At 45.6% G+C, this 23559-nt stretch overlaps 1 protein-coding gene across 1 annotated transcript in view; it reads right to left on the bottom strand.

Moving 5' to 3' along the window:
* The window catches only part of KIF7 (kinesin family member 7), a 797909-nt gene that overhangs the window by 303984 nt on the left and 470366 nt on the right, over positions 1-23559 (bottom strand). Inside the window, exon 13 of the mRNA XM_069624313.1 lies at positions 2239-2415. Coding sequence (XP_069480414.1) covers positions 2239-2415 — 177 coding nt within the window. The remainder of the gene's footprint in view (positions 1-2238; positions 2416-23559) is intronic.

The raw sequence follows: 23559 nt of genomic DNA on the forward strand, positions 1-23559 counted from the left end.
AAAACTGATTTAGCAAATGTTTCACCAGCGCTATCTAAAAGTGAGATCGGCCTGTAGTTCCCTGGGTGGTCCCTGCCCCCTTTCTTGTATATTGGGACAATCAAAGCGATTTCCAAGAGGGTGGAACTATATTCAATTTGACAATAACATTGAATAGTTTACATAGCACAGGAGCCCATAGACCTAGCTCATCCTTTTAAAAATCGTTAGGAACCTCATCCAGTCAAGACACCTTACCACCCTTCTGCGAGCTAAGAGCTTTACAAACTTCTTGCACCGTTAATGTGAATGCACCCTCCCTTATGAGCTAATCAAGGGCAGGACGGACCTCAAAAGCTGACCCGGTTTGATGTCCTACGACGCCACCATATAGTCCCATGAAGTACTCCCTCCATGCATCTGCAGTTATACGACAGTCTAGCAATCTGTCCCCACCTTTTTCTGCCACAGAGATACTTTTCCAGAATTTATTTCAGTCACCACTGGGCCTTGACAAACTTTCTTCTTGCCCGTGATTAACGTTTTATAGTTAGATCTGCAAAAACAGAGTTGGACCTTATCCACTGTAGCTCCTAATTTAGGGCACACCAAAAGCAGTTTCTTAGCGTCTCGACAGTCTGCATCATACCAGCTTAACCTTTTCAACAATTTCTTTTAACCTCTCTCAGTTTGCAAGTATAGTGTGGAAAAAGACTTGCAGTGAGTTTTTCAAACTCATCTAAAATACCCATATTTGAGACATCTGAGACATCTTCACTACAAATCATGTCCAGATTTCTCAAAATAGTTTCATAGATTATTGGCTTTTTCTCCTGCGCAATCATTTTTGGCCATTTAATGGACTTCCGAGCATGCCCAGAGATAATAATTGCCTCTGTGCTACGGCTATTATCAGGTAATACTTTTTCTCTTTAAAATTAAACAATGAATTGTGCGAAATGGTCACTGACAAAAATGTCCAGTAATTCAAAACCAGTCACCATACTCCAGTCATTTGACATTACCAAAATATATGATTGACGGACCATTAACCCCTGATAAGGAAGAATGCGCTGGCTGATCGTTGGGGAAATGGCCATCGCATGGTCTTAACGGCAAATTATAAACCTTGCATGCTGCATCAATTGCTTGGCGGTGGAATATCCCAGGCAATATCTTGTTCGTCCCATAGCTCTCCTAATTCTCTTATGGCCTCAGTTTAGAGGTTGTCACCTGCCAAGATTACATGCATCACCTGTAGATCAAAATGCCCCCAAGAATCAACCAAATCCTGTATCCTGTCCATCTGAGTCAGCCCTTCTAACTGGGTGGGCCGTTTATATATGTTAAACAGCCAGGTTACGTTCCCTCCTAGGGGTAAGTGCCACTAAATATTGGAGTTCTGGGGAGCCAGAATCCCGGTGCTCTATCTTCCAATTTAGAACTACATCTGCCCAAACCAACATGCCTCCGCTTGGTCTCCTCTTCAATCCTTTTTTAGCTGAAATCTGAAAGAATTGGTCCAATTGCAATTCCACCGCCATACAGCCATGTTTCTTGTAAGAAAATCAGGTGAAATTCCATAGCTAACTTCAGCCACCCTGGGTCCTCTAGATGCCTTGTGATCACAGCGATGTTCCACAAAATTAATTGTACTGTAGGCTCCACTGTACTTGCCCTGTGTCAGGGAACCAGACACTTAACGGTACGTAAGCTGCAACTGCCTTGTAACAGTTTTGCTGCTACCAGCTTTGGGGCTTGTACACCTAAATGGGCACAGTTGCTTCCCCAGGAAAACACAGGGTACCTTTGGGGCACACCACAACAAGAGTCTTATGGTCCCTCAGGGGGCGCGCGCGCGCACACACACACACACCGAGTTGCATTTCTAGCGATGCCATGTATTGGGACTCACCAGGGAAAAAGGTCAATGAACTTCAAGCAGCTTACACAAGTGATAAGATATAAGACTTTCTATCCAACACCAATACTGTGGAATGCTTCGCTGGAGGAAGAGTATATAATCTAAAGAATAGACATAAATGTTGTAGTGTGTTTGCTAACATGTAAATACAATGAGAACCTATTCTACCAAGGTTTGAAACAGCAATGGGATTCAGAATCAGATGAACAAGGAAGTGGAAATACGTTAGACATCTTAAGGTCAAATAGGTTATCAACTATCCACAGTGATAGACCAACTCTTGGGATATGAAAATCTAACAATCTCAAAACTTGAACTGTTGCTCAAAAACTCACCTGACTGGATCGAAGTCTTTTATTTTCTATGCTACTCTTTTCCTCAAAGAGAACTTCTCTTTTTTCCACAATGCCTTCCCGCTTTTGCAGTTCCTCTTGTAGTTCATCCAAAGCTCGACGCTGCTCAAGCACTTTATCCATCTCTAAGTCAAGCCACTTCTTTTGCTCCTCAATTTTCTGAAACCACAAGGGATGGGAACATAAACAAATTTCTAACTGGGGGTCCAAGTCCTTCGTTCACTGTGGTCAAAGCACTCAAGTACAGACTGTTCCATGTATTTAGTAAGTACACTTTTAAACAGTACTCTTTATAGTACTAGTTACCTCAAGCCACCCCGTGCCCAGACCCATGGTATGTGCTGGCTCCAGGGCAGTGTCCTGGAACATTCTTTCCCCTCGCCCACAGGTAGAAATGAAGAACCAGCAAAAAGAAATGTAGGGTGAATTTGTTTAAAGAAAGGGTGAAAATGAGCACCAACAGTACAGATGTCACCCTGGTGAGTAACTTAAATTTACTAATACACCCTTAACCTTCCTCCAGACTCAAGGAAAGGAAATGCTGGAAAGTCTTACATTTGTAAATGATGTCCCTTTGAAGCCATGTCCTGTAAAAAAACACATTTCCTCAAGTGTTCTCATAGGTGACAATACTTGGCAAGTACAATTTGCAGTATTCTGCCAACATCATGTCAGGCAGAAAAGAGAAACTGGACACAGTCAACTGATCAGTTGGATTTTCATATGTTTGAATTGAGCCCAATAGGTTGACACAAGCAATCTGCTTTCATACTGGTTCCTGATAGTACCGAGTGATTTCATTGCAGAATATTCACCACACACATTTTTTAGTGCACAATATTCGTCAGCAAGAAATTAACCTACAATATATAATTAAACAAAGACGCATAGTAAGTTTGGTAATGGGGATAATGCTTTTTAGGGTTTGGGGATTTGGAAGTTAATGGGGTAGTGGTGTGGGTAAAGCCCTCCTCCCCCCTCCATGTTGCTGCTTATCTGGTGTTAGGACTGTTTTTCTGAAGTCCACCTAAGGGCTTAGTAAAACCATTCAACTCAGACAGTACACGACTCCACCATCAGTATAAGGCTGTACCACCTCAGTATATGGTAGCGTGGACAGAGCATGCAGGCTTATTTTAGGAGGGAGCGAGAGCTGTAGGAAAGTACATAGAACTGTAGTACACCAAGGATTCAAAAGAAACACTTAAAACCAGAAGTATTACACACAAAATAACAGTTTATTAAAAAAACAAGTAGGCCAAGTTAAGTATTGGGGCAATTACTGGTCAAACAGTCAGACACATTTATAAAAAACACAATACAATGTTTGAAGGTACGCAGATCAAAGCATAAAACATTCTTCAGAATGCCTAACAGTAATTCTAGGGAAGTCGGATCTTTTCATACACATTAAGTATAGGCCACACCTATTTATGGGGAATAAAACAAATCGTTACTTTTTGACAACTTTTAGTAATACAAGGGTAATAGACCCTGTCAGTTATGCAGTAACACTCTGCAAATAAATCACCTAGATCAACCAACCCTGTTAGCAGGATACAGTTCTGAATATTGGAACACAGATTCAAGGAACAAAATATTCCTGTAACTACATTTATGATCACACACAGTTATACTAGGTAAGACCTTTTTGGTGTGATATCCAATTGCAGTTGCTTTGTAGCTCAGTGGAACACAGTCTAAGATAAGCAAGAAGTATTTACACTAATTTAGGATTGTAGCAGGACGGCCAAGGTCAGCTACACCTAAAGAACACTTTTTAAGAATGGCACACATTTATTCTAGGTAGGTAAAACCTAATGATGTAATATACTGTTATAGTTGCTTTTCCGATCAGTGAAACGCATATTGAGGTAAGCAATAGCTCTACCTTATTTTAGGATGGCACACAGCTAACTCAAGGTTAGTTAAACCTATATACTTTTTAAAAGGAGCTACCAGCAACTTAAAGTTAAGTATAACTTGAGGCAGACTTCTTCTAGACAGGCTAACCAGCAAGTCATGGGAAGTAAGACCCAATTGGGGCACTCATACATTTATATCCTAACAGGAATAGTAAAGTGATGCAAACAGCATTACTTTTGGGGAAAAGGCACAGCCAATTCACAGGTGAGTAAATTAACTTTGTATATACTTACCATGAATCTATCTGTGTTGTGCAATTTTGGAAAGTAAAACTGCTCACTCTGAGTTACAGTTACCAACCAATTATTTCACAAGTACTTTTTAACACTGGATATACTTTTCAATACAGAATCCTTTACTTATCCAGTCTTTCCCTAGTCTAATGCATGAGTTCACTCAGGGGCAGAAGAGGGACCCTCGTGGTCTAGGAGCCAGCTGTAGGCAGAGTGAGATAGGCTTCTGTTGCAGGCAAAAGTCAGGAAGACTGTTCGAACAAGTAAGTATTTCACTTTAAAGTTAGTTAGGGTCCAGGGACTTCTGAGAAGACACCCTAGGAGGATTCCAGCAGTTGGCACAGGTGAACTGGATGAGAGGACTCCCAATCACAAGAACACTGCAAAGCTTTACAGAAATCACAAAGGCAAAGTTAAGTAAATACCCCAACCAACACAGTACCTTAGCACAGAAGAAGAGTTGCAGCAAGAACAGTTCAGGATCTGCAGCCAAAAGCCTGGTCGTTGAATTCTTTTATCATGACATCAGAAGACAGGACACTGGAAGGAAGTTTGCAGCAGGGATCATGGGGAAGGCTCTAGGCAAGAGGATCGTCGCATGGTTTACTCAGCACAGCAGAAGAGGTTGCAGCGGGGGAAGACTTCAGGATCTGCAGTCAAAAAAAACAGTCGCTGAATTCCTTTTCATGAAGACTGGACTCTGGAAGGGCTTCTGTAACAGGGATCAACAGGGAAGGCTCCATACAAGAGTTTCTATGCAGCTGGATGCAGAAGACAGAATATCGCTGATTGGATTCACGCCGCTGATCTGGTCCAGCACTCTGGTGAGAGGACTTCAAGGACTGGAATCACGTCTCTGGAGGTACAGCAGGATGCCATAAAAGTTTCAGCTTGATTTGGAATTCGGAAGACCATGCACCGCACGATGGCTCCATGTCCCAGGATATTGGGGTATTTCAGCCACACAAGGTCGCAGCACGACGTGGGATGCTCAAAATGCAGGTTTTCTTGAGTCTAGTGTGTCACGCCATGGTCTGGGTCGGGGTCATCACTTTCAGAATCCCCAGGTCACTTGGAAGAACGGTAAGAGCAGGCTCTGGTTACACAGCAGGCTCTCTGGTATCTGGAAATCTCAGCCACTATTTCTTCATCTTCCTCTTCAGATTCAGGTCCAGTGGTCGACTACATTTTAAGCTTCCAGGATTGGACTTTTATGCAGGATCCCAGCCAATCAAACATACTTGCAATATTCAAACTTGGACAGTTGGCAGTCCTTTCAGGATAGCCAGCCTCCCAGTTTGAACTGGATCTCGTAGGTAGGCTGGAAGACAAAAGGCTGCAGAGGTTTGGACTCCTCCCTCCCTTCCTGCCATCACAGACACTCTGGGGGTCTGGGCGGGCTTGATGGAGGTCTACCGCCGAAGAGAAAATGAACACAAAGAATCTTCCCATTCTGGAGGTCAGGGACAGGAACAAGAAAGGACAAGGAACACTAAAATAGCGAGAAAAGAAAACAGGAGCCATTTTGTTAAAATGAGCACCCATAGGTGCCTTCACTACAGTTGCGAAAACAGCCTGTGGTAAAGGTGCACTGCCACCAGTCATTTGAGGTGAGCCTGTCCCTGTAACAGAAATGTTACAGTTCAAACGAGTTGCATCTCCCCAGCACTCCACATAAGGTGGAAAAAGTTTAGAGACCATAAAATATCCTTCCTATCATAAAACAGTAAGAAACACAAAAAAAGTCCCACTCACTCAGGAGTTACATTAAAAAAATCACTGTGTCCAGCAAAAGAGCTGGAGGTCTCTAATGTTAAAGGGAATTGGCACACAAATGACGATTCTCCCTAACCATGCAATGTCCTTTTGGACCTTGCAAAACGAATACGTTCCGACCCTCTTGGGTATCCTTTCTTAGAGAGCATTTTGAAAAATGTACTTACCTGTAAAACTAGAGTTACTTTAATTGCACAATTTCATTACATAAAGAATACATCTTGATAAATATATTCTGTGCCGACTAAAATTGTGTAACCAACCCGCTCCTTCTGAAGAGTTTGCCGTGACTATGCGCCCTACTATAACTCGGGAGACTCGGAATAGCTCAGTTAACACCTTATAAGTCAAGCCAGTTAATATAATACGGCTTAAGAAAAATCTCCTTAACACTGACCCTGTTTAAACAATCTGCATAAAGTGTTCTAGGCACCAGCCCTATGGCTCCCTGTTGATGATGTATGATGTTGTAGAGCCAAAGTCTACAGCTAAGGAACAAAGATGTAATAAATAAACAGTACACACTTTCCTGAATTTTCAAATAGGAGATTGTAGAAGTGACATGCGTTAGGAAGAGTCTCTTTCCTAGTGGAGTAGGTGTCAAGACCTTCAAGTGAGGAAACTGGTGTTCAGGTCTATAGCTTTCATAAAATGAATTCCACCCCGATGGCGCATTTTTAAGCAGAGTAGGTTATGCCCCTCATAGCAACTTCCCCCTCTGCCCGGATGACCATCATCATCTGCGGCTCCTGAGAGCAATTTCAGTCCCGCTGTGAGACGGACTTGCTGGGACACCTTCAGGTGGTGCATTTGATCTCGGGGTTACAGTAAACTAAAAATCATGTTCAAGCCTCCAAAGAGACCTTATCCAAGCATCTGGAACAGTTTTAGACATGCCAGGGGTAATATTTGAATGCGTAATAGTATAGGAAAGAAACTTTCTCCTGGAATCACACAGCTATAGCGTGAAGTGGTAGGACAGCTGAAGGGCCTTCACCATCGACAGACACAAATTATCTTGTGCCGAAACAGCGGAATGCCATCAATGGTTATATCCAGGTAGGGGTATATGTGACCCCATGCTACCAGAGTCACGAGTCTACTGTGATCACCTCCTTAGTAGACATGGATAAGGAAATAGCAAAACTTTGCATTTCTTATCTCCCACATCTGACAAGTCTCACGTAATCTTGTCAGATGATGCAAAATCAGACCCAATCATGAAGGGTAGACCTGATCAGTCACATAATCACCATTTTGAAGGAATCATCCATGACGTGAACAGCCTGAAAGATGGAGTTTGTTAGGAGGGATATCACAACTCTGTATTTAGGGTAGATGGGACCTTATCAAGCAGATGCGCACCTAGTTTTAGCTATGGTAAAGAAATCAAAGCAAGTCTTAAGAGAGGAGTGGGGTAGAAAATACAGGAGAACATAGCAGAGCTTCAATTAAGGAACATCCACACACCTACACACAGCTAAATAATACATTGTATATATCTTGTTAAAGTAAGTAAGGTGCACACAGTCTCCAGGAACATTCTTATGTCTTGGCCCTACCTGGAAGGATAAACTGCAAAAACCAAAAGTCAACCAGGACCTTAAGGGTATCGACATTTTTGAATGGGCAGGAAATCGGGGGGAAAGATGGACTGGGTAAGTGAGACATTGGTTTTGATGAGGATTGGTCCCCAATGGTAAACATAGGACCCAATGTTAAAGACAGAATGCCTTCGCTGAGACAAAAAGTGGGTAGAACCTTGGAGTCTGGCATCATTGGCAATTCCTTTGTTCCTTTAACTCTCCCAATGGTTGGCAAAAGGTTTTCTGCTCAGTGCATCTGCGGGATTGTTGTCCGTTCTTACAAGGTGAGCTGCCTGAAGGACGTATTGTTCCTGAGGGTCCACTCACACTGGTGCACAGCTAGAGCACATAACTTCACAGATTTTGTGCCCCTCCGTTTGTTCAGGTAAAACAGTCACCACCCTGTCTGTGGGAATGAGTAAACAAACTCCTCATCACTGGCAGGAGCACTTGCAGGACTATGTGCTCCTCCAGCTCCTCCACCTGCCACCTGTTGTGGTTCTGAGGGTGCCTGAGGCTGGCTTCTCCAGCCGGTCAGGGTGGAGTCTGTTGTCATTTTAAGCTGATGAAGAAGATCCTAAAAGTAAGCTCCCACCAGGAGATGTGCCCTGTCAGACTAACAGAGAAGGTCTTCTTGGAGTCGACCTGGAATGAGGACTACCCGGGATTGGGGATCTGAAGTCTGGACCCAACATGCCACCAAATAAAGCTGCATGCAGCGCATTCGTAGTCTGGCCATGGGGACAGGTACACCAGAAGCCCCCATGAGCCCCAGTTAACACTAGAACCACCATGCTGTTGCCGGCAAGTCAGAAAGGAAGTGGGAAACTGTCTCTAAGACAACCATGACTCGGTCCTCCGTAGGAAAGCCCCTGCTTAAAGAACAGCTCCACAGGAACCCTATCTACGCCAGCTTCTGTGATAGATCACGGTGGATGTTGTGATATTGACCGCCAGGCCCAGAGAGAACATGATGTCCAGAAGGAAATTAAGGTGGAAAGCTGCCTGAACAAGTGACTGTGCCCTAGTCAGCCAGTCGTCCAAACAGGGATGCAGTTGTATACACACTACAGACAAAGGAATACTGGCCACCACTACCATAAGCTTGGTAAAAACCCTTGGGGTCGAACTGCGATTGAAGGGAAGAACCTTGTACTGAAAATGGTCCTCTTTTATGGAGAACCAAAGGTAGGATGGGTGAGAGGGCCAAACAGGGAGATGCAAAGTCCATGGCTAATAGCCAGTCACCTGGCTGACGGGAGGTTCATATGGGGGCGGGGACCATCTTGAATTAGCCTTGTGGTAAGAAAAAGATGAAAGGGGAGACGGTTAGAACCATTCACAGGCCAGCCTTCTACTTGGGTATGAACCTGGAGTAGAAGCCCAACTCCTCCTCTGAAGATGGTACCCTTTTGAATGCTTCCATAAATAAGAGATTCTGGAGTTTCTGGAAGATAGATTCTGAGCCTTTTTGATAAGGAGGAGAAAGTGAGGAAGGTGACAGCCTCTGTACTGTTGATAAGGTACCCGACCAAACATCTGAACTAGACGAGGAAGAGGTGTTACCCGAGATACTCAATCCCAATGAGCACCCAAATCTGCAAAATTAATTTACTGAAGGGGAACTCTCTAGGGATGAACTCAGTCAAGGTTAGAGAGAATGTCCATCGTTGGAATGCCCGAGGGGACAGGCCTGTTCAGAGTTGAAGGGTGAGTCCCCTGGGAATCATTGGATCCATTAGGAAGATGTGTTGCAGGATAGTGAACGCAGAATAGTGAACACAGCAGGAGACCATAGGAGGTTGGGTATCCCTCAGTCTTCAAGCCCCTTCTTCCTGTAGTTGGCACATCAAGTCCCCCTTGCAGGTCCTCCTGGGACCAAGAGGAATATGGAGAGGTTATCCATGTATTGTATTTCTACTGGCCTAAGATGGGGGATTGTTAGGTAATATGTTCTTTTTGCTGTTTTCCTCTCAGCTGCTTCTTTCTTTTTGATTTGTTTTTGACGGCTGCCTAGATTTATCGAGGTATTTAAAGCCTTTGGCTTTACTTCTGTTGCTTTGTACACATTTTTATGGGGAAACTGATAAGTCCGTAAGACTATCAGTACTGAGATACTATGTCTCTATTAGTATGTTTCTTTTATTTGAAAGCTGCACTCGTCACCTTAAAGTGAAGTGTGGTTAGGATACTTTGTATCCTTATAACGTTTTCCACTGTAACTTGGTTACGAATGCAATGTTCCCAGAATGGGCAAGTGACGGTAGATCTTTTTCTACCATGTTTTTTACTTCTTACTCGTGCCCTTTTGCATTTTACTGCACAATGCCATAAAGAGTGCCATATATTCTAAAATGGCTGTGCAACTAGATTTTGCCATACTTTCCTTTGGCCTTCTTCCGGTCCAGAATTGCCATATATGGATTCCAGGCAAAATGGTCACAGTCCACATCCATGTCCCAGAGTGTCTATTGCGGGGGCAGAATCTTTGGCCAGCGGCTATTCATGATTGGGTAGCCACTGCCAGTTCGAACAGTGAAGATCTTTACCATTGGTGTACTGTGAGAAACCTGAAGGTGTCTCCTTGACTAGTTCCTGGGGGTCTGTCATCCAGGTGGCCAGGACACGGCCATCGCTTTTGGATCCAGTTCCTGGGGGTGGACCAGTGAGGGAGGATCACCTGGATGGGGGATCCTCAGGGAGTGGAAGTGGGACACAGAAGGGTTAGAGATGTTAGCCCCCTTCTTATGACAACTTTTCCCCAACCTTCCATGTAGGATACACAAACACTGTACACCCCCCCCCCCTTTCCGACGTAAACACTTACGCATATTACGAAGGACGACAGACTAACACTCAAACCATTTACCCGACATGTCCCAACACCAAGGGCAGGCAAAGTCAGGCTATTGACCGGAACCGCACACATCTGACAGCCCTTTCCCTTACCCAGAGGAATTAAAGGTGGAGCACAGAGCGCAATAAGAGCCAGGCAGACTGCACAATGAGAGAGCTAACTCAGCACGGCAATGCAAGAGGAGGAGAAAGATGGAAAATACTGAGAGGGTGACAGGAGAGAAGCAACCTTGCCCTTTCTGACCAAGGTCCATGAACCCTCCGCAGAAGGAATCTCAAGACCATGAACAATAGCCAGCATGTGTTACAGCAGATGTCAATGGTACACAAGACCCTCCTCCGCTGATAACCAAGCCGGGAGAGACGCTCGTCTCAGTGCTACCAATCCTGACTCCAAGGAGAAAGAAAGCCAAGCGCTTCATCACAGCCGGTGAGTCGAGGGGAGAGTCAGTGAGAAACCAAACTGTGTTGAAGGAAAAGTAGCAAATGGCTATTTAAACTGTGAAAGGTTAAAAGAACTGTTGATGAGAAAAGGGGGAAAACCAGCAAGAGAGGAGTCCGGCACCACGTGGGTGTTCACTCGGGAAACTCTGGGCGATTACACGATTGTTGAAACCATCATAACCAGAAAGCCTTGGGAAAGGCGACAAAGGGGTCAAAGTGGTCATACCGGGGTCTTGAAAAATCCTCTGTACAGTTTTGACCAACAGATGATTTATTTATTTATTTATATAGCGCTTTACACCAAGGCGCTGTACAATGGAACAACAAGATACAAGATAACAAATAACAGTGGGAGCAAACAATTACATCATGAATCATTTAATAAAACAGTGGAAAGAGCAATTAACTGAAGGGGGAAAGGGGAGTGGGACTAGATGTGGGGGGGGGTTGGAGACGGATTGGACAAGGGAAAATGAAAGGGAGAGAGAGGAGGAGAGGGGTCAGGGAGGGGGAGGGGAAGTAGAGAGGGCAGAGGGGAGTCATCAAGGAAGAGAATGGAGGAGGAGGGATTTAAGGAATGTGCGAAATGAGAAGGTTGTGGTAGAGCGGATTGTGAGAGGGAGCGAGTTCCAGTGCAGAGGTGCAAGGAGTTGGAAGGAGCGGAAACGGGAGGAAGCGCAGGGGGATGGAGGTACAGTGAGAAGGAAATGGTCAGCAGAATGAAGGGAACGGGAGGGGCAGTAGAAGGAGAGAAGGGAGGAAAGATGAGGAGCAAGACCATGGAGGGATTTGAAGACAAAGCAGAAAAAGTAGAATTTTAGCTGTGAGTGGAAAGGTAGCCAGCCAAGGTAAGAGAGGGAGAAAGAGATGGAGTCACGGGAGGTAAGGAGACAAAGGGTAGGAGCAGCAGAGTGGTATATGGATTTAAGAGGGGCAAGCTGAGATGCGGGAAGACCAAAGAGAAGAGCAGTAGAAGAGGCGGGAAAAGATGAGAGAGGAAATAAGGCGTTTGGTGGCGTGGAATGTGAGGGAGGGACGGATTTTGCGAATATTGTAGAGATGGTATTGGCAGGTGCGAGAGGTGAGTGAAATGTGTTGCGAGAAGGTGAGAGAGGAATCAAAGAGAACGCCTAAGTTACGAGCCTGGGGAGAGATAGGGAAATTGGAGGGGGGAAATTGAATGAAAGGGGGAGGGGAGGGGAGAAGAGAATTAGAGGGGAAGAAAAGGACTTCGGTTTTATCAGTGTTAAGAGAGAGAAAGCGGGAGGACATCCAGTTTTTGATAGCAGTGAGGCAGGAGGAGAGCTTAAAGTGAAAGTCATTTGAGAAGGAGGAGAAAGAGAGAAAGAGTTAAGTATCGTCAGCATAGAAATGGTGGGAGATGCCAAACGAGGAGATAAGGGGGGCAATGAGGGAGGTGTAAAGAGAGAAGAGGAAAGGACCAAGTACAGAGCCTTGAGGAACACCGTAAATAAGAGAGAAGGAAGGAGATTGATTGTGCAGCTAAGGGAAATGAATACTGCATCGTAAGAATTGAATGAGAAAGGCATGATTGACAAGAGTGAACCCAAAAGGGGGATGCCGATAAAAGGGGTCGAAGTCTAAAGTCCCGAAATACAGTGTGTTGACAAGAGTGAACACGGCCGAGAGATGTACACAGTGAACTGTTAGGGTGAATTTTCATTTCTGTGCAAAAATCCTCCCACCTTAGAGACCCACAGCTCTTTTACTGGACCTAGGACTTTTTAATTCTAACCCCTGAGTGAGTGGGACCTTTTTCTCCCTTTCTCATGTGTTTTTACCTGATTTGGATTTTGTGTTTAAACTGTTTTTGGAGTCGGACAAACTCCATAGGCATCTGCTTTTCATATGGTGACACAGCACCTTCTTTTGCAGTATCACTGAGAAATCCTTTAGATTTCTTTTAAGGTTTAAATACCTTCTCTTGTGTGCACTGCAGTTCCCAAGAATAGTAAAGTGAAATGTACTTTACTTACCTTTTCTCTTTGTAGGTCAAGCACACACCATATTATCTGGAGTGCTGGGGGATTACCTAGTAGCCTCTTATCCTACTTTCTCACGTAACATTTTTATGTTACCCTCATTACTTTAAATGGCTGGTGGGAGTGGTTTAATTTTTCCTACCATTGTGCTTTTCTACCACAGGCTGAACACTCTGCTGCAGTACAGCACCCATGGGTGACCATTTCGTCAAAATGGCCCTGGTCTTCTTTTTTCACCATTTTCCGTTTGTGAGGTCTTTCTTTACTCTGTACATTGAGACAGGTTTGAACCCTTTGTTTGTCTTGCCTTTAGCAGGCTTCAGCCCTCAAGCCTGCCCCTGGCTCCAGTGTGTCTGGAAGGACAGGATGTGAGGGAGTGTACCGGAACTCCCCTGTCCTTTGTCTCTAGGAGTGCCTGAACGAAACTAGTCCCGATTGGCTGGCTGTCCTAAAAGGACTGCCACCCCGCTGTGTCATTGACAGCCTTGGCTGTGCATGAATGGGAGGAACCTGCTTAAAAGGCGAGGGTTTTGGGACTACAGGCAGATTCGACCACTGGAAGAACATCCGAAGAGGAAACCATGAAAGAAGCTTGCTGCAACCTCCTGGACCTTGAATTGCCCGGTGAAGCCCTGCTGCTGTGCTGACTTCCTTTTTCACCTCGACAGACGCTCTGGAGGAACGACTTCTCCCCTTGGGTTAGTGGGACCAACTAACCCCGAGATGAACTCCACTTGACACCCTGCCCTACTTGCTGTGCCTCTCTGTTGCTTCAGAAGCCCAATGTCCAGGGTCGAGTGTCGAGAATCGAGTGCTCCGTCTGCCGCAGAACGAGTCCGGCCTAAAGCTCCAGGAGTCTAAGGACACTCCAGAAGCAGGAAATCCTGATCCAGAGTCCCCTCACCAGAGTGTAGGACAGAGGAAGCACGGAACGTCCAACCGGTGTCTAGCGTTCTGCATCAGTGCTGTTTACGAAACGCTGAAAGCACAAAGTGCTGCTGAAATGAAAAGAGCCCATAGCTGCCGCCGACCTTCCCGAATACTGCCGCAGGAGCCCTCCAGACGTCCTCCCTCTTGTCCCCAAGACTGAGGCTCAGGAACCAGGGTCTGCTTGGCTGTAGCAAGACAGAATCCAGCTGGATCACCTTTTCTTCTACCAGAGGTACTGTTTGGGTTTGGGGGTACTTACCTTCTCACCTTAAGTCGTGCTGTCTCACTTGAGACTTGCACCTACTTACTTGATTCCAACTCCCTTTACACAGGCTTAACAACCTTTGGCCCTACAAGTGATTTTTCTGAAGTCTCTGAACTTTGTGCAAGACTTTTATCCACAAAGTGCATCAGAACTGTAGACTGTGTCCAAATGACTTTGGTTGTCCTGGCTCACTAAATCCACTGACTTTGGTATTGCTTCTCCCACCATAAGTTGTGGCTTGTTAAACACTGTTACTGCTGTGAAAGGCTGATCTAGACTTCATTGGAGGATTTAGTTGTCCTCACATATTCTGAGAATCTGTTCTAACCTTTTTTCTTCCCTTAACCTTACCTTTCTGCAACTCTGAATCTGCAATGTATATTAGTGTAATATATAATCCTTTCTCTCGGGAGGGTAGCTCGGGGGCAACGTGCTCGCCTTGGAAGCAAGACAACACAGAGCACCATAGGTTTGATCTCCGGGTCCGCACTTAGAAACCTCTGGGTATTCAGCGCGTTATAAATAACCTATCATATCATATAATAGAGGTCCCCTCCGGGTGTAGGAGAAATGTATTAAGCATATCCAAAGATTATTCACTGGCTTGTTTGATTCTGAAAAGTAATTTCCATCTTTAGTCGTATTGTTACAATCTTTTGCTTATTTTAAACACCTAATCTAAACCTAAATCTAAGATTGGAGCAAGCTTCGACCATCAAACAATAATAATGCAGTCCTAGGAAAAACATATTGCCAATCCTTGAGCTACATACAAAAAGAAGTGTGGGATCATTTTCTTAAGAAAGGAGGAAGTGTTCACAAATAAGTCAGGATGTGGTAATCAGGGTCTCCCTTCCCCACGTTTTCAGCACGGTACAAGGTAGGATTTTGGAGCAAAGCACACGCTCGAGCTTTCCCAGCATGAGCTAACAGTTTCGCTCTCAGCAATCAGGGCCTTCGGTGGTTAAGTCTCATTTCTACAAAAAGTCTCTTACCGCTGTGGGCCTGATTTATCAAAATAATTAACAAAGAGTTCCTTTTTCACATATACATTGGGTGTTGCCTTTCACCCTTGGATCCCCTCTTCTGGGCGCAGATCCCTAGAAAGTTCCTTAATGATATCAGGAGCTCCGATAGCTATAGTTTCCTGCTTTCGAGAGCCTGTCAGGTTAAAAGTAAAAGATTCAACAAAAAGTTCCAGAGTTCTTCTCAGGTGTTGATTAGTGTGACAGCTCTTCACCCCTGGGTTCCTTCTCTTCCTGGCTCAGACCCCTCTTGAATATTAACTTTTCTTTGTCTAGTGTCACTCTCGCATTGCATGTATGCAAAAGGCTTTCCCTCTTGTACTTTGCTTTATTGCATTCACAGGCTGGTGGGTGTTGGCTTTTCCCCCTTGGAAACCCTTCCCCCGGGCGCAGATCCGACTCGACTATTCACCTCCCGCGATCGGGTTCCCTATGACTTTCAATACAATTATGTTATGACTTTCGCGAATCTTAATGTCTTTTTAAACAGTTGTTAGTTAATAATTGGTGCAGTCACACTGTGTGAGACTACACAGGACTTATCTGCTTGGTATGAGGTAACCCACCTTTTGGTATAGGTCTGTACTACACAAGTTGGTAGTGTGACTGAGCAGCCAGGCCTATCTCAAGAGGGGTAAATGTGAACTGTAGAGCTGTACAATGGAAATCCATAAATACAAGTAGCCAAGTAACACTTACACTCAAGGTTTCAGTTATAAATATTTATTGATTTAACGCCAGTTTTAAACTTGTATTCTTTAAAAAGGCAAAAGATTGTAACAATACACCACTACTATGGGGGAAAGTGCAGTAGGATGGCCTATTACACAAAGCTTCTTGCCGGGCAAGGACCGAATGAAAAGTTCCACTTTCTTTGCCTCTTGGAATACCGAAGTTGGCTTCTGCCAAATTTTAACTGTCACCCCACCACATCAGATTTCAAGTGAATGCCTGATCTATCCACTGCTTTTAGTAAAATGATGAAAGAGGACTCCGTTGTGCAGTTTGGGGCTTTCTTGAACTGGAATCCCCAAGTATATCATAAGGCCCTTACCCAGCCATGAAAAGCCTTAGCTAGCATTGCATCTCTTGCACATCCTGGTCCCATTGATGATCACCACCTGGAGGGCTGAGTGGGAGTGGTGGAGGATGTGGTGGGTGTGATTGGGCAAAGGAGAAGGCATCATAGGGAGGGCCTGGAGGGGTGAATAATTGCTGTGGAGGAACTGTTGGAGTTGTCTGAGGAGCCCTTGGAGATAGATCCTGTGAAACAACTGATGTGGGTCAGAGAGAAGTGCCTCCCACATGAGGCCCTTGAAGTATTTCCTCATAGGGAATTAATGCACGAGATCCTGAAAAATCTGTCCTCCATTGATGCATGTTAGTGGCTGCAGGAGCCAGGTGTGGCCATCAGTGCCAAATTATGGGTTCCCTGATAGAGGACCCGCATAGCCTCTCAAATTAGGAGACCATTCCACACTGGCGAAAATGGTGGAAGTCCACAGAAACCAGGAGAAGGTGAGGAAGGAATCTTTCCGAGTCCTCGGTGCTTCGCAGCCCCCGATTAGACGTTTTCCAGGGACTGCCACGAGTCTGAACCTGACACAGTAATAGCACAAGAAAAGTGTGCCATAGTATTCTGCAGTGGAGGTAGGTTGGAGGGCTCTCTGAGGAGGCGCAGAGTGCAGGACTTTCCACTGCCACAGGCCTCTGAGGACCTTCAAGAACCAGCCTGATAAACTAAACAGGGGGTCATCTGGATGTGTCCAGGTATGAGGGTTATTGCCCTTGGATTAAAATCCAGTTAATAGTCCCCCAATAGTCCTCGGCGCATGCAGCAGTAGCAACCGTCATAGAGACCACAGTGGAACCCTGGTAATGTGGGAGCTAGCCACGAGAGTCCCTGAAGGAACACTCCCGCCCCGGTCAATCAACCCGAAGAGAGTCGTCTGGACCTAGTGCCAAGGAAAAAGCTGGATTTTTTTTACCCATGCAGGAAAAGGAACTGAGGGAAAGGAATGTGTGGGACAGAGGCAAAGACCTGTCTGCGCTTCCTCTATGCGAATATTTCTTAAATGGGAAGTGTGCCATGCCTTGCTATGGCTCTGGTCACGTTCCCACATGACGGAAACTACCAAAAGTATTGATGAACGGGGGACAGGACGTAGGAATATAAGAGATTGTGATGAAACCCCCTTACAAGTGTTGAATAGCGAACGCAATAAATAAAGTGGGTGGTCCTTTTACCTACCTCAGCAAAACGACTTGCAGCTACCATACCATAGAAAACTAGAAGATTGAAAGGTGGAAGACTTCAGCTAACATAAAACACCACAAGAGGAGACCATCCCTTGGAAGGGTGCAAAATGTGCACTCACCACTAGCTATTGGCTAGTGATGTTTGACGTAAGAAATATTGTGCGCTGTGTATGTACAGAATTGATGTGGCAAACGACTTACTGCTGGACAGCAGCTTGCAACTTGAATTTCTGCCTTGTGTCCCTTGGAGTTGCAGTGGCTTCCCAACACCAATAAAACCAGAGTGCTGAAACTCACATTCACTGCTTTTGAACAAGCTTAAAATCAACACAGAAACAGTAACATTTAAATCCTCACAAGCAACATTGATCACAGCCCGAAGGCTAAGCACAGATATCCCCAAAGAAGGAGTATTGGGTATAAAAACGTGTCACTCTGTGCCACCTGGTTTTTGAATGTGTTGCCCGTTGCTCCTCTTCGGTGTCCCAAGGTATACCTGCTTCTTAGAAATAATGCATTGAGAATGCACCCTTATGGTGCACCAGGCTTTTATCTCTTTTCAGTAAAGAACTGCTATTTCTTTCAAGGAACACCATTGTCAGAAGACATATGAAGGTGAAGATTTTTATTGTGTGCAGAGTCCATTCAAAGAATTGCCCAAAAGTTACACCTGTTTCGGCCTCACTTAGACCTTTATCAAACCTTGGCTGATTATTCTCATTTAATTGCAGACCTCCTGCATTGGAGTAAGTCCCTTAGTACTCTGTGGGATAGTTCCCTTGGCCCTCCTCTTTACAGAGTGTAGCCTTATTCAAGGACCGCCCTGTGTGCATATTATCAATATCATTTGATAAGTGGCTAAGTGAGGCCGAAGCAAGTGTCACTTTTGGGCAATTATTTTAATGAACACTGCACACAATAACCCTTCACTTTCATATACTTCTTCTGGCCAAAGTATTCCTTGACAGAAATAGCAATTCTTTACTGAATACAGAGAAAAGCCAGGCACACCATTAGGGAGCATTCTTTAAGCACACATCATACACAGAGAAGAACAAGTTACTTTCTTACCTGGTGTTAAGATGGATTTCTGAACTCTGTCCTGGAGGGGCAGAGGTTCAGAAGGCCAGCCTAGTTTCTTGGAACAGGGTAACCTCTGGACAAGCCAGACCAATCAAGGTAGCATTGGTGGCGGTAAAGACTAGGTCTCAAGAGGGGTGAGGGCGACTGAAAGCCCGCAATGAGCACACAAAGCAAGGACACTTACAAATTACTCCAAGCAGGTGTTATATTAAAAATATAGACACATTTATTACAAGGCCTTTGTAACATTGACCGTAGCGAGAAATCACAATAAAACTCAAGTAAACCAACACATACCAATCAAATCCAATATATGAGAATGCATTACTTACCGTAAAAGCATTTCTGATGATTGTATCTGCTTAGATTCACATGCTGTGCATAGGTCCGACATCCAGTGGTCACTGCAGAGTATTGCATTTTGTTTTTCGTAGTCGAAAAGGGGACGTCGACAAGGCGTGTCTGAAACACTATCCCTATAGTGGCGTGCGTTGTACCCACAATCCCTCACGCGTCGAGGTCCCTCTGTTTGTATTTTTCTGCCCTGAGGGAGCCTTCTAGACGTGAGTGAGTACAGAAAAGAGAGAGATATATAAAGGAAGTCTATGTTCCTTCCATCCGAGCGGGGAGGAAGGGCGGGCGCATGTGAATCTAAGCAGATACAATCATCAGAAATGCTTTTACGGTAAGTAATGCATTCTCTTCTGATGTTTGTTAATCTGCTTAGAATCACATGCTGTGCATAGACTAGCGAGCAGTACCCGGAGTTGGCGGTGGGTTATGAGAAGGAACAGTAGAGAAAAGGTGTCGTAATACTGCCTGTCCCACCTGGGAGTCAGATCTAGAGTGTGTATCTAGACAGTAGTGTTTTGTAAAGGTGTGCACAGAACTCCAGGTAGCCGCTTTGCAGATGGACTCAAGGGGAACATTTGCAATGAATGCTATGGATGCCCCCGTGCCTCGAGTAGAGTGTGCTCTTGGCCTAAAGGGCAGTTCTCTCTTAGCAAGAGTATAGCAGAGAGTGATGCATTGAACAATCCATCTAGAAATAGTGGATTTTGAAACTGCATCTCCTTCTCTTCCTGCTGCCACCGAGACGAAGAACTGATTAGTCTTCCTCAGTGGTTTGGTTCTTTCCATGTAGAACATGACCGCTCTGCGTACATCTAGTGTGTGCAGAGTCCTTTCTCCCAAATTGGAAGGATTTTGAAAGAACGTTGGTAGTTCTATAGATTGGTTTACGTGGAATTTAGAAATAAATTTCGGAGCAAACCTAGGGTGAGTGCGTAGAACCACTTTATCTTTGTGAACTGTAACGAAGGGGTCTAGAATAGAAAGAGCCTGAAGTTCACTTACTCTCCTGATGGAGGTGATAGCTATTAAAAAAGCAGTCTTAAGCGTGAGGTGTTTAAGAGATGCTTTGTGCATGGGTTCGAATGGAGAGCCCATGAGTCTGGTAAGTACCACATTAAAGTCCCTTCCGGGAGCTGGGTCAGCTATCGGGGGGTGTATTCTCTTTACTCCCTCCATGAAGGCCTTTATAACAGGGATCCTCCACCACGACACTTTGAGTTGGGAAGTGGTGTATGCAGAAAGTGCAGCTAGGTGGACTTTAATGGAGTTAAACACTAGACCTGAATCCAATAGGTGGGTCAGGTATAGGACCACATGTGTGGGAGAGCAGTCAATAGGGTTGATGCTTTTACTCCTGCACCAGATGACAAATCTTTTCCACTTGCTAGAATAGCAGTGGCGAGTGTTCGGTTTTCGGGCTTCCCTGAGGATGTCCATGCATCTTTGCGGGAGTTGTAGATGTCCGAACTCTATGATCTCAGGAGCCAAGCTGCTAAGTTCATGTTCTGGGGGCATGGATGCAGAGTCCTGCCTTTGTCCTGAGACGGCATGTTGTACGGGCAGGGGAGTTTTACTGGGGGGGATAGAGACATCTCCATCAAGTGAGCGAACCATGGTTGTCGTGCCCACATTGGGGCCACTAGTATCATGGTCACTTGTTCCTGGTGCATCTTGTGCACCACTTTGTTGAGAAGGGGAGTCGGGGGAAAAGCGTAACCAAATTTCCCTGACCATTGCATCGACAGACCGTTCCCCTTGGATTGGTTCTGGGGGTACCTGGAGGCGTAACTTAGGCATTGTGAGTTTTCCAGGGTTGCGAACAGGTCTATTTCTGGGAATCCCCATTGTGTGAAGACGTCGAAGACGATGTCTTCGTGCAGGCGCCATTCGTACTCTTTGGGCAGGGGGAAATCTCTGCTGAGACTGTCTGCTAGCAGATTGAGTTCCCCGGGTACATGTAGTGATAGTAGGAACATGTCCTGTTTGAGAGCCCACTTCCATATATTCTGGGCCAGCTTGGACAGGCCTGGAGAGTGGGTGCCCCCTTGCTTGTTGATGTAGTACATGGCTGTGGTGCTGTCTGTAAGGACCATTACTGTTTTGCCTTGTAGGTGTTCCTGGAAGGCTCTTAGCGCCTTGAACACAGCTAGTAGCTCCAGTAGATTTATGTGTTTGGATGCTACGTTCGGAGTCCACACTCCGTGAGCAGTCTGATGGGATAGGTGAGCCCCCCATCCTGTGAGGGATGCGTCTGTGGTTAGAGTGGCTTCCGCCGCGGGTGTGGCAAAGGGTTTCCCTTTTTCCATGTTTTCCTTTGTCCACCACCGTAGCGAGAGAACTAAGGCCTGCGAGACCACAACTAGATCCTCCCATAGTCCGCTGGCCTGACACCACTGGCTGTTGAGCCACTCTTGCATTGGGCGCATGCGCAGGCGCGCGTGAGGTACTAAATAAATACACGACGCCATCATTCCTAGCAAGCGCATTGCTTTGCGTACCGTCACCTCTCGACCGGTTACATATTGAGGGATTTGAAACAGCATGTTTTGGACCCTCTCTTTGGAGGGGAAGACGAGGCCGTCCTTTGTTTGAATTAGAGCCCCTAGGAATTGTTTGATTTGACTGGGGTCTAAACTGGACTTCTTTTCGTTGATGGAGAAGCCCAACTGGAACAAAAGGTCTACTGTCTTTTGGGTATTGGAGAAGCATGTTTCGTAAGAATCCCCTGTTATGAGCCAGTCGTCGAGGTAAGGGTAAACTGGGATGGACAACCTGCGCAGGTGGGCCGCTGCCACTGCCAGCACCTTCGTGAATACCCTTGGTGCTGATGCTATGCCGAAGGGTAGCACTTTGAACTGGTAGTGTTTGCCCTCTATCATGAACCTGAGGTATTTTCTGTGCGCTGGCAACATTAAAATATGAAAGTATGCATCTTTCATGTCCAATGTTGTCATGTAATCTCCCTGAGAAAGCAGTGGGATTACTTCCTGTAAGGTTACCATACGAAACTTTTGGGGTTTGATAAAGTTGTTCGCTGGGCGCAGATCTAATACAGGGCGCATGGTTAGATCCTTTTTGGGTACAAGGAAGTACACTGAATAAATACCTTTATTACCTGAGATAGAGGCACGACCTCTATGGCTCCTTTTTCCAGTAGTTGTTGTACTTCTTGGAGAAGGATGGCAAGATGTTCCGGTGTCATGCGACGTCCCCTCGGGGGTCTGTAGGATGGGGAACTGTTGAATTCGATACAGTATCCGTGGGCTACGGTGGACAGTACCCAACGGTCTGACGTTATCTCCTCCCATGCAGGAAGAAAGGATGTTATCCGGCCCCCGACCGGTGTTGCATGGGAGGGGACGCGAATCTTCGCGTCACTTGGAGTTGTTGGGGGCTTGGGAGTCTCTGGGGGTGGATCCCCGACCCCTCCCTTTGCCCCGGCGTTGTCCTCTTTGGCTGTACTGCCCACTATTGGTTTGGTAATTGGTGGCAGGGTATTGCTGATGTTGATTTTGTTGTTGGTGTTGGCCACGAAAAAAGCGTTTGTTGCCATAGCCGCGCCTGGTAGTGGGCTTAGAGATCTGGTCGAGAGTCTTGATAGTGTCGAACTCTTTTTTAGCCATCTCTAGGGCTTCATCTACCGCTTTTCCGAAGAGGTTAGCGTCCTCGACAGGTTTATTTATCAAAGACGCCTGTGTCTCTGGTTTAAAGCCTGAGTTGCGCAGCCATACATGGCGCTTTAGGAGTATTCCTTGTACCAAGGAACGTCCTGCTGTTTCTGCCGCGTCCAGAGAGTTTTTAACAATGCTCTGGTTCACTTGGGTTCCTTCGCCAATAGTTGACAGTAGGCGCGTACATAAAGGCTCCGGTGCTTCCTCGGCGTCTTTTCGCAGTTTGGCCCACTGCGCGTCTGCGTAGCTTGCAAGCAAGGAATTGTTGTTGGCAATTCTTGCTGAGAAGGCAGCCGAGGAAGTAACCCTTTTTGCAAGGGCATATAGCCTCTTGCCCTCCTTGTCAGGGGGTGCCTCACTCGTGGAAAGTGGTACCCCTGCCCTCTTTCTAGTATTAGAAACCACTAGGGAATCAGGAATGGAATGTCCCCTAATGTAGAGGGGGTCTGAGGGTGAAGGAGTGAAAAGTTTTTCAATCCGTGGATTGACCCCTCTGATCATAGCGGGAGTGGACAGCGAAGGTATGATCCTTCTCTTCACTGAAGCGAGGAGTGGAATGGTCTGGCTGACCGGGGGTTTTTCCTTAATCACTCTTTCCACAAAGTCCAATTCTGGAGAGAGTTCCCCGGTGTCGAGTTCGAAATGCGCTGCTGCTCTGCGCAACAGTGCATTGAACGTTGGTTGATCGTCAATTGGAGACGTGTTCCTAACTGGAGAATTGTCCGGAGGAGTTAGGTTTATGACATCAGTGTCGGAATACACTGATGGTGATTGCCAGGGGTGTGAAGGTCCCTCTTCTGGGTTAACCCCGAAGCCTTCTTCTATAATGTCTGTTCTGTCTTCCAGACATTCCTCCTGGTTCTGTTCTTCATTGTCCATGAAATCATCTTCT

Source organism: Ambystoma mexicanum, chromosome 11 (genome assembly GCF_040938575.1).
Source record: "Ambystoma mexicanum isolate Mex_15411 chromosome 11, UKY_AmexF1_1, whole genome shotgun sequence".
NCBI classification, from domain to species: Eukaryota; Metazoa; Chordata; class Amphibia; order Caudata; family Ambystomatidae; genus Ambystoma; species Ambystoma mexicanum.